General features: G+C 35.9%; 1 protein-coding gene across 1 annotated transcript in view; it reads right to left on the reverse strand.

Annotated features, from left to right (window-relative positions):
• L3MBTL3 (L3MBTL histone methyl-lysine binding protein 3) overlaps positions 1 to 11,418 on the reverse strand; it is a gene marked incomplete at its 3' end in the record, with an annotated part of 74,321 nt that overhangs the window by 38,531 nt on the left and 24,372 nt on the right. Inside the window, exons 4-8 of the mRNA XM_079550701.1 lie at positions 10,115 to 10,274; positions 8,992 to 9,130; positions 7,116 to 7,200; positions 4,869 to 4,960; positions 519 to 623 (exon numbers count right to left, since the gene is read on the reverse strand). Coding sequence (XP_079406827.1) covers positions 519 to 623; positions 4,869 to 4,960; positions 7,116 to 7,200; positions 8,992 to 9,130; positions 10,115 to 10,274 — 581 coding nt within the window. The remainder of the gene's footprint in view (positions 1 to 518; positions 624 to 4,868; positions 4,961 to 7,115; positions 7,201 to 8,991; positions 9,131 to 10,114; positions 10,275 to 11,418) is intronic.

Below are 11,418 nucleotides of genomic sequence, written 5' to 3' on the forward strand. Positions count from 1 at the left end.
CAGCTGTTTACCAGTGATGCAGAGCATCTACCTATTTTTGTTTCCACATTTTACTATATAGAACAACTCCTCTCCAAAAAAATGAACCTTACTAAAACTGTAAAAATTAATGTACGTTGAATAGACATAAAAATTGTAATTGAGAAATAGGTTCTCATCTACGTTTTTAAAAGCAAAGAAATCTCTCATGAAAAATATTTCTTCATAAGACAGCAAAAGATAAAAACATTTATACTGTATACTAACTTGCAGAAGTTGTCAGTACAGTCAATTTCTGAGTCACTAAACCTGAAAAAAAAATTGTAGCACAACTGCAATGAATCCCCCCCCCCCCCAAAAAAAAAAAATTATCAGTGAATGTACCAAGTGAAATACTAAAAAACTGCTATAAAATCACTAAAAATCAGTTGTGAAACTTCATGTTTTTCTACTTCCAGCAGCTGCTCTTCCAGTGGAGTTTCTTCTGTGACTGCGCACCACGGTTGCTCTTAGCAAACTAACGCTTGCCAGGAGATTACCTCAGCCACAGTGAGAACACAATAGATTGACTGGTGCTCAGGATCCACACCCTCCAGCTTCATCCCTACTTTGAATCCGTTTTTGTTGTATGGGAAGGATTGATACTGAAATGGAAAAGAACACTTTCAGTACTTCTGAAAGAATACCTAAGAAAAACAGAATATCTTTACAAGGAAAACAACAGTGATTATTTATTGTGTTTCTGAAGGAATTAATGCGTTATTTTAAAGTAAGTTTTTCATGTTTAAAAACTTAACTGAGGAAAAGAGAAATTGAAAAACAGTGATATTAGAATGAGGTAAAGCTTTTGAGTATTTAGGAAATCTGTGAGGAATTGGAAGAAGTTACACACGGAGAGAACAAAGTTAGCCCTCAACTTTTTTCAATAATTGCCTGTAAAATATTCTAACAATGAAATTATTTATTTTTCTGCCTGTGCAGTGACACTTTCACAACTTTCTGGTGGTAAGCATTTCTATAATAATCACAATGATACTCTGATACTCAATGATACTTTGCCTTTTCTCCATCTCAGACCATCAAAGATGAACTGTAAAGCAGAAATACGAAGTATCATTTCTATACAGGAATTGCCTCTTTAACATCATTTTCTCATTTAGGTGTTGAATCTAGATAACCTCATTTTCCATGAACACTTTTGCATTAGTGGAACATTATTACTCTTTCAGAGGCCTACAGGAAAGCTAGGGAAGGACTTCTTAGAAGGGCATGTAGTTCCAGGATGAAGGGAAATAGCTTTAAACAGGAAGAGGGTAGATTTAGACTAGATATAGGAAGAAATCCTTTAATGTAAGGGTGGTGAGACACTGGAACAAGTTGTTCAGAGAGGTTGTGGATGCTCCCTCCCTGAAAGCACTCAAGGCCGGGCTGGATGGGGCTTTGAGCAACCTGGTCTAGAGGGAGGTGTCCCTGCCTATAACCAGGGCAGCTGGAACTAGATGATCTTAAAGGTCCCTTTCAATGCAAACCATTCTATCATTCTTACATTATACTACAATGAATCCAGAAAAACACACTAGGAAAGAAAAAAAAAGTGAAATGAATATTTTCAACAGGAAGGTGTTGGCTTCCCTGTATCATGATCCTTGTTCTTCGTTAAAGAAGGAAGCTACAGATAAAGTTAAATTTAAGAAGGGAAGGGAGAAAAGAAGAAAATCAGAAGAAAAAAAAAGCTGAATAAAATCAGAAAGGGTTTTCCATGAGTTACTAAATTCAGAGTCAGCTTTTTATATCCCAAACAGTTAATGATAAAACACAAGAGAAGTACTACATGTGCTCCCCCTTCCTTTTGTTGCTGTCTTTGATTAGCAAGATATAGCACATTTTTCTTATCCTAAGAGGCAGCACTTGTTTATAGAAGAGAGTTAGATGCTAACATTATTTTTGCATGCTTCGGATACCAGTACACAGCATGCTTTCATCACAGATTTTCCCTGAACTTAGAATACTAACAAAAAACTTTTATACAAGAAGAACATATGCATTACCAAATCAAAATCAAATACAGTTAACATATAATCCATTCACTCAAAATCTTAAGAAGCAAAAGAAGAAATGTAGAGAAATAAGACAGCGAATAAAAACATAGAGCACACATGTGCCAAAACATCCAAAACTCTTCTGGTAAATGATGGTAAATGAATACAGAGAAACACAAACAGAGGATCTGTTTTACCTAGCTTATGCTACCTAAAAATTATACCTGCTATCCAGCCATCTACAGCACCACCAGTCAGAGAAAGATGAGACCTCTGTAGGTCTCTACATGAAAGGATGAGAAACATCTCTTTGATGGTGCTGACTGCAATTCATCTGAATAATATATCCAGGAGAAAAAAAATACAGTATGAGGCACAGGGGCAGAAACACACAGTCAAGGGGAAGGGAAATGAAGAACTAGACCAGCTGAAGTCAGCCTAAAGGGGTCGGCTAATAGATGAAGAGTCCTTCTAAAAACAGGTTAGATTTTGAGAGCTCAGTTTGAGAGATCAGAGTGGCTGACTAAAGTACAAGTATTTGAGAAGTTATTTCACCTTAGCAACGCCATGCTTGAGGTTTTTCTTCCCAGTTAAAATTCGAATTACACTATGTGTATAATTCTGGATACTTCCTCAAGATGAAAGTAAAAACAGTATTTAAAAAAAAAAAAAAAAAAAAAAAAAAAAATCAATAAACTGAAGTTTTTCAAGCTCATCTTGATACAATGTCTTGCAGCTCCAACAGACTGCATCACAACAAAATATTTTACTGTAACAATGAAATGCTGGAAATAGCAAGAAATTGAGGAACAGTACCCAAAAAGGTAACAGAGATTTTGCAAAAGCAGGTACAAAGAAAAGAAACAATTACGTCTCAGATCTGTTTTTTCCTTCATGGCTATAATATACATTGTAAATTTCAAATTCTACAAAGTATGACAAACAGTATGACACAAATATCACCCAGCTATTTTCTGAAATATGAGACATGAGTTATCCGCAATGCTTTCCATTGTCAAATTGAATACTTTTAAGGCAACACACTATTTCCATTACAGAAAAATAATAAGCAACTTTGAGGAGCCTAATAACTTTAATGCTATTTAACAGATTTCAATTTTGTACATTATGCTTATGTCATACAGCACCAGAGGTAAAGTCTGTAACAAACTCAGTTATCATGCATTTTCTTCATAACAAACATTTAAAGATACATTATTAAGGAAAGAAATAAGAACAAAAGAGTAAATATAAAAGCAGTCTGCAAATGAGAATTAGAAATGTTTTTTTTTTGGTGCAAGAACATAGACAAAACCCAGAAGATTGTGTCAGGGGAACTGGAGATGGAAGAAAAACAAAACTTAAGGGTCAGTTAATTTCCTTTTCTCAGAACAATAAGATCTCGTCAGTTGCAGCCTAGAAGTGAGTCTGAGATTTAAGTAACAGATAGTGGGAAGGCTTCTCCGTTATGCTAACCATTTAACAAAGAGTACAAAAAATCCTGTTGAATATTATTGCTTCTGAACTGGAAAAAAATACAGTAATTCTCAAAACCCAAACAAGAAACAAGGATTCAAAATTGTTGCTGGGTATGTTTTTCTTTGTTTTTGTTTTAACACTACTGTTTATGTGGTTTGCTTGTCCATCTGTAAAATGGAGTAATATTACCTGGCCTCTTCTGACTGGTATTAAGAATCTTCTTTCTGCTACAGGGTTAAAAGTACTGTGCACTAAATAAAAAGCTGTGTGCTGCAGCAGCAGCATTTCGTGGAATTTCAGACAGATAGAGCAACACTTTTGAAATCTACATTTCAGATAGTGACACTACTTACCAGGATTTTTTGGTCACTTTTTCAACCAGTGAACAGCACAGGGGGATACAATAAATGGTAGTCAGATAACTGTCATTCTTGCACTTAGAAATTTTTGGATTCTCTACACTGCAATATTATTTACTTTTTAAATTAATTTTATATCTCAGCAATGTCTAGGAGAACCAATTAAAGATCAGCCACACACACGTGTAAGCTGAAAAGCTGATCTCTGTGCAAGAGAGATCTAATAGTTGGAGTGTAAAGCAAAGTGAAACAAATGGATGCAAGAAAGAGACTCCAAGTTAAGGATAGAATTATCAGAAAGAAGTATAACTGTTAGAATTATACAGTGGAGAAGTGCAGTAGCTGAGAATGTTCGTACGTTTTGCCAGCTTTTGCAAAAGAGAGCAGCACGAAAGCTTTGCTGATTTGCATACAGAGCTCTCATCTGAGCAAGAGACAGCACAAGCAAAACCACTGAAATGGCAAATGACAAAGTCTACCGTAGCAGGCAAAGGACAAGCAAGAGGTGATGATGTGACATCTAATCAGACAATAGGCAAAATGGGAACTAGGCAAACTAGTATCAGATGTAATAAAAGACATAAGACATCAGCAAGAGCTGCAAAAAGACAGGTAATATAATCAAAGCAACAAGCTGAAAGACGACCTTTGTAACAGCTTTCTAAGCATATTTAAAGGGAATGATATGTCACATAAAAATGAGGATATATATCAGATTTTCAGCCTCAGAAATTACAAAGACTAGAACTTGCAGACTTTGGAAAAGCAGCTGTTTTCTATGGTCTCAGCTGACAGCATTTAACTAAAACCACACATTTCTTTGAAAAAGCAGAGAAAGATAACTAATTTTACACATATTCTGAATACTTTGATGATTGCTGATGCATTGCCTTAATCACATAGGTTTATCGCTAGAGAAGTGTAACATTTTATTATTTTTATTTCAATTGATTTCCCTAGAAGTTTCTTGATCTTCACTAGTTGATGAGGATCTCAACTTCAGAAGTCATACCTCTTTAAAAAGCTTAGTAGGTACTGCAATAGCTTTTTCTTCCTCCAGATAGGATGCCCAACACCACAGTTGCTTCCCTTTAAAGGATACAGCTGTAAAGGATAGAATAAAAAAAGATTTCTCTGTTAATTTCTTAACAAAATAAAATAAGCGAAATGTTTATAACATATCTATCTCAAATCTACATTTTATTAAATGCATTCGTGATTTTTCTTGAGACTTATTTCAAGAAAACAGTAGTTGTGTGGGTTTAAGGTACCATGAACATGCAGGTTTGTACAGAATTATTTCCATCGGTTCCAACCTTGACTATTAAGAAGAAAAAGTTCATTCTTGTGATGAGAACAATTTACATAATCTTGCCTTCTGCATCTTTTCTCTTATTGCTCCTATAAAAGCATTCAGATGTACAATTTACAAACACACTTAAGAAGATCAGATCAAATCATACAAAATAGGTCTATATTTAAAAAAAATTCTTCAGAAAAAGAAAATTCCAATTCAGTAAAGCAGTTTCAGTTGGATAGCAGTCATGATATGTTCTTTTTTTAACCTTAGTTGAAGCACTTTATTCTATGACAGTACTCACTACGCAGTTTGATGGTTTTGGGCAGAAAGGCAGTGATTTAACAATAATTTTTTCAGACCATCAGAACTTTCACCGGTCCTTTTTTTCCAGCCTCATTTTTTCATTAACATAAAGCAGAAGCTATGTAGTATGGACATTTGCATATGCATTATTGATTATAGCTCATCTTAAGGAAACAGCACTGAGCAGCAGGCTTTAGGGCTCCAAAATAAGGCACTAACTGCACTAGCAAAAGCCAGGAACTTCAAAAACAGATGGTTTGTGAGGCTGGCCATGTATACATCTATTTTAATATACCTCCACTCCGCTCTGCTGCTCACTGTCTAAAATGCCTCTTCCATGCACGTAGCTTAGCAATTCAGATCATAAGCTCATGTCAGCAGGAGAATTTCTCATCAACCACAACATGATCCTGGTCTGATACTGATTGCAGGCTACTCACAAGAGAAATAAGCCTCTTAAATAATACTTTGGCTAAGTGTTTTCCATTTAGAATGTGAACCATAACAATAGTGATGCCAAACTCTCCCAAAGACATAATTCAATCAAAATATAACAAAATTCACATCCACAGTGATTGTTCAATGCTTTTAAAGCCCATTTTACTTGTGATTAACCCAGTTGTTATCTGTTCTGTTATTTAAGAGATGTGTTGCTTAGCAAAATAATACAGTTATACGCTTGGTTCTGAACACACATTTTGCCTACAAACAAACAAGACAAATCTATACAAATCATTACGTCAGTGGACAGCAGTGTCCAGTCAGAATCAGCTTTGTGCTTGTATCCCATATACTTGATACGGTCCCAGTTCTGGATACAACTGCAGAAATGGTATTTACATTTCAGGAGTAATTCTATCTCAGGAAGAGAATCTTCTGTAACTTTTTTTACACATTGCATCCTCGATCAGTGTATCATATACTGTGCAGCACAGCTACGTGGAGCACTGTGCTAAAGGCAACTTCTGGTAACAGCTCCCAGCATACCAAAAGAAACACCCTGGAGGGCGAAGATGTAGCTTTCTGGTGAGTACTGATTTTCTGAATCTTCCAAAAAGTATCTATCATGTTAACAGCTTGAAAAAACAGTGCTCATTTAAAAAATGTTTTATTATGCCACTTCATGCAGTATATTTCCCTTTGGACTGATTATAGCAATTATTCCTAAACAGTTCCATAAATGTGTCTATTTCCAGCCATACCATAGATACAAAATTGATCCCCCAGGAAAGAAAAGGAAACTTTCACTCCTGCTTAATACATGTATTTCAACATCTGGGAACAAAATGGGTCTGATTCCCCTTAATATTGGCACTCTTTAGAGGGATGAAAAAAAATCTAAATTGTGCACTAGCTACATTTACGTTTACTATATAACTCCACGCTGCCAGGCATATATAAACTGGCTCTTTGTAAAAGGCAATCAATCGCCGAGAGTCATTTTATATCCCCAATATTGCCGCTTGGTTCTCAGAGTTCTTCAGTCCTTACAACTTAATTACTACAAATAACACTGACACTGTCTTTTTGCAGATGGGCAAAACTGTATTTAACAGTGGATAAAAATTTGGTGAAACAATGCTGGCAATCCACAGCAAGAGGTAGGTATCACATAAATAAGTGACATTTGAGATTTTGTTTCATAACTTAACTTACTTTGTTTCAAAACTGTTATATCCCCTTTTCTTTTTCTTCTGGCTCTCTGTGAGACTCTCAAAATTCTGCCTTCAGATTTATCCTCCTAAATAAGAAGTATTCAAACGTTAGTTCAGAAGTCTAATAGATAAGAAACAGACATGTGAAGTTTAACTTTGACTTCATTTAAATGGCTTCCAGGTAGATCTCCGTTATCTCAGACAAACCTGTAGATGTCTAATAAAAACAAAGCAAGCAATAAATCACAGCAAACACAGTGGAAATGACAGAATACTCCCAGCACCTGGCTCTCAGCCAGCACAGCTTTGTCTATGCCAGGGACAGATCAGTGAGCCTTCAGTAGGACCGACTGAGATGGACATAAATAGGTGTACTTTTAATATGTTCATGCTTCCAAAATAATGTGAAGGCAAACCTTTTGCACAACTTTTTCTGCTTTGTTCAAACGTATAATTACTCAACTAAACATAAAATGACACTGATCCTTTTTATTTATTTCACTGCTTGTGTAGTAACAGATTTCCAAGCATCTGAACAGATGAACAAAACAAGTCCTCATTTGGGAGAGCAGACACATGGCAGCAAAGGAGCTGTCCTCAAATTTTTCCTGAGGACACTGTTATACAGAAAGCTGTGGACTCTCTTTGGACACGCATTCTGTCTTTCCACAATTCTGTGACTGCAGTGCTCTCCCCTTCTCCCTCCAAACAGTGCTCCTCTCAGTAACGCCACAGCTATTGAGAGGAAAACAAACATTACGGGAAGCTGCTGCAAATTCTTGTTCTCAGATGAAAAATAACTCCAAAAGGAAAAAAACAAAGGTGCCCCAAAGTGCATTACACTGCAGCATAACACAAACCCAAATCCCAGTCAATTTGTCATTTCCATTTTTACTCCTTCAGGAAATACTCCACAGCCAACCAGAGGAGTGAGAATTTTTGCACGTATGGCCTTTGAGGAACAACATGTTTAAATGTGGAAGCCACCTAGAGCTGACAGTGGACAACCCCTACTGTTAAACCCATCCACTGCTAAAAATAACAAAGTAGATAAGACTGTGTGTGCTGCTTCTTCTGGTGCAGAAAAGTATTTCAAGCACAGATGAAATGTTTCTCCTAAGTTCTAGCATTCAGTTTTAAGTAGCAACTGGCACCACAAGCCAGAATCTCCAGAACAAGCTAGGGCAACGACAGCAAGAGCCACATGAACTTCCTTCTAGTGAGGAAGTCTTGGAGGTTAGATTACTCATCCCTGTAAGTATAATCAGAGCTGGACATGGCTACTTTGTTTGCTTTAGTGTGTTTTTATATCTTTATAATTACTCATGGAGATTATGGTAATCACCACTAACCATAAATCAGAACACCAAAATCAAACAATTGGCATATGCTTCTTCCTGAATCAGAAAAAGTCCTGGTAACCGTTGGCTATGCTTTTCTAAAGCAAATTACGTTACAAAATCAAAAGTATACTCTCCTTAACTGTAACAGAACTTTCTTTACAAATAAATTACTAGTCTGTAATTGTTTACTCGTGTAAAGTAAACAAGTAACAGGCATTGGGAAATACATTGCTTTGTTTTTCTATACTACAGTACTAACAATTCCGGATTGGCATCAGTTTTCCTTTAAGTTCCTTTTGTTCTGTTCTTAAAAAAAAGGAAGGAATAGGAAAAAGAAAAAGCAGTTTATATCCCTTGTCAACAGTTAGAATGTGCTGAAGAGGCATAATTAAAAGTGAATCAAGTACTTATTGTGGCTTTGATGGAGTAATGAAGTCACTTCTATTTGCAGAGTGACAAATCTATTGACACTGCAATATAAGGCAAAATTCCTACTAAAATGTTTGCAGAAATGTGTTTATGATGCATACTAACAGTTTCATCGGGATTATCTTTCTTCTCCTCATTATCCCTGGACTCTTCTTTGAGAGGTAATTTTGTTTTTCTTTTCCGAATGACTTTGGATTCATCATCCCCATTGCATTCCATGCTGGGTTTTTCCTCCTTTGGTTCTCTATTTCAGGAGCAACACAATGATAAAAATATATTATTTCATTTCTCATATTCATAACAGAAGTAAAATGCAAGTAAATCTAAAGGTCAAGTGCTTGCAGGTCCTATGGCATTATGAAAAATATATTCTTAGAAAAACTACTGAAAATTACATCTGTCAAAAAATTAAGCTGAAAGACAAACAATAGAACTGTAAAAGGACAGCTGTCAGCCTGCATTGAACAGTTTAGCATGTTTTAAATAGTCTTCTCTCACATACCACCAAATCTGGCAAAGAAGCAAACTGTGAAATGTTTAGGACTGCAAGGCAGTTTACAGAAAGGAAAGAAAAGGTAATCATTAAGTCTGACAAATCCAATTGGAGAAAGCTGATACATGACTGAACAAATTGCTAAACAAGCAATCAGAATAGAAAATGGCAAAGCAATTAACTAAAAATGGAGGAAATGCACAAAAACATAGATGTTAAAGATTGCTGTAATGCAGAATGTAACATGGAATGGACCCACTAACTGAAGGCTTCATTTATGATGAGATGAACTGCAGTAGCTCAAAGAACAGGAACCGAGAAACCACAGTATATTCATGTTTTTACTCACTGTCATCTATAATACAGCTCTTGAACTTAATTACAATTAACTTACCACACCAACCATCTAATTACTGATTATCTTAATTCCAGTGATTATGAAACAGGGTGGGAGTTTGACACTGATTCATACATCCCATAGACTGTATAGCTGTTTGCATCTGACAGCAGAACACAGCACTCTCTGAATAAAGAAGACCGCCTTCAACATCAGCATTAAACAAAAAGCAAATGTTTCATAACTCACTGAGTTTAAAAACAATGAAAGAATGTTATAAACTGCTGGAGACTCACCAAAACATGGCTGCCACACCATTAATGCTTTATCACACCACTTTTATCTCATGCTGCATTTATGCCAAATTCTTTGCTTCTATGCTTTATAATAGTACCTACTTGTTTTTTACTTGCTGGGCACATTTTTGGCTGCAAAATTTCCCTTCAGGAACAAATTCTTCTACAGTACCATAGTGATAACAGTTTTCACAGAAAACAAGTCCATCCATTTTTGCAGTTTCCTTCAACTTTGAGGAGATCCCTGTCTTTTCTGAAAAGGCTGCACAATGAAAAAATAAATTCACTTAGGTCGAGGTGATACATTTCCAATGATGTTTAGCAAGCCTTGTAAGCAAACAGAAAACTGAAGTCATGCCACTTTTGTTAGAATGAAGAACTGAAAACTGATGTCTGTATGGGGTTTATTCCCAACAAGCTTTCATATTAAAACACCAGAAAAAATCTACTGATTTCATTTTCCTGGCATCACTGGCACACTGACATTGCTTGAAGTTGCTACTCATGGAAAGAGTGAATTTTCTGATAGGAACTGTGCTAACTATCTGGAGAGTTGCTGTTGCAGAGTTCATCACCTCATGTTGCACTGACATGACTCATATTTGACATGTAGGGTCATCTGGGGAGAAGTTATCTTTTAATAGTTTATACCTTACTTCTGGAAATAAATCACTAACTACATTTCAGTCTTTTACTGTAGCAGCTATTGCTCAACAACCCTGAGGTCTACCAAAAGTGAAAAACAAATAAACAAACAACTAATCTGTAGCAAATAGATTTTAAAACAGTAAATTAGTAATTCACCCTAAGCTATGACTTCCCCTTGGGAGGCATGTAGCCTAGGGCAGTATGCTGTTACTTTTGCTCACAGTCAAATATTCAGCACTGAAGTTCTCCAGTTCCTAAAGAAGGCTGTTCACTTTACACTGCCAAAAGGTAAATTTCAAGTCACTATTTATTTTACTGGAATACCAAACTGTCTTTAAAAACTGAGTCAAGTGAACTCTTGTGTGCAGACTATCTCCACTAGAATAGTACATTATTTACGTGATATATTTACTCTCCAGTCATTAGCAGTCCAAATCAATCATTCCCTCACATAACTGAAAATTTTAGCAGGATTATATCTTTGGGGAGCAACGAATTAATCAAAGAATGTGCAAGATATTTGTGATGATTGCTTAATATGTTTATGTGCCCAAAATCACACCTGACTTCAGTAGCGAGATTTTTCAGACTTACTGGACAGTAGGGGATGAAGATATGTTTTTCTGTAGGCAAACTGTAATCTTTCAGTCAAAAGAGAGAATCTGCTGCACTACTACACTATTATGTCGCTGTCACTCTCATCACAGATCTGGATCTTGAATATTTTAAAAGTAATCACTGACTTGGAAACCTATAGC

The sequence above is a fragment of the Tetrao urogallus genome, assembly GCF_951394365.1.
Source record: "Tetrao urogallus genome assembly, chromosome: 2".
NCBI classification, from domain to species: Eukaryota; Metazoa; Chordata; class Aves; order Galliformes; family Phasianidae; genus Tetrao; species Tetrao urogallus.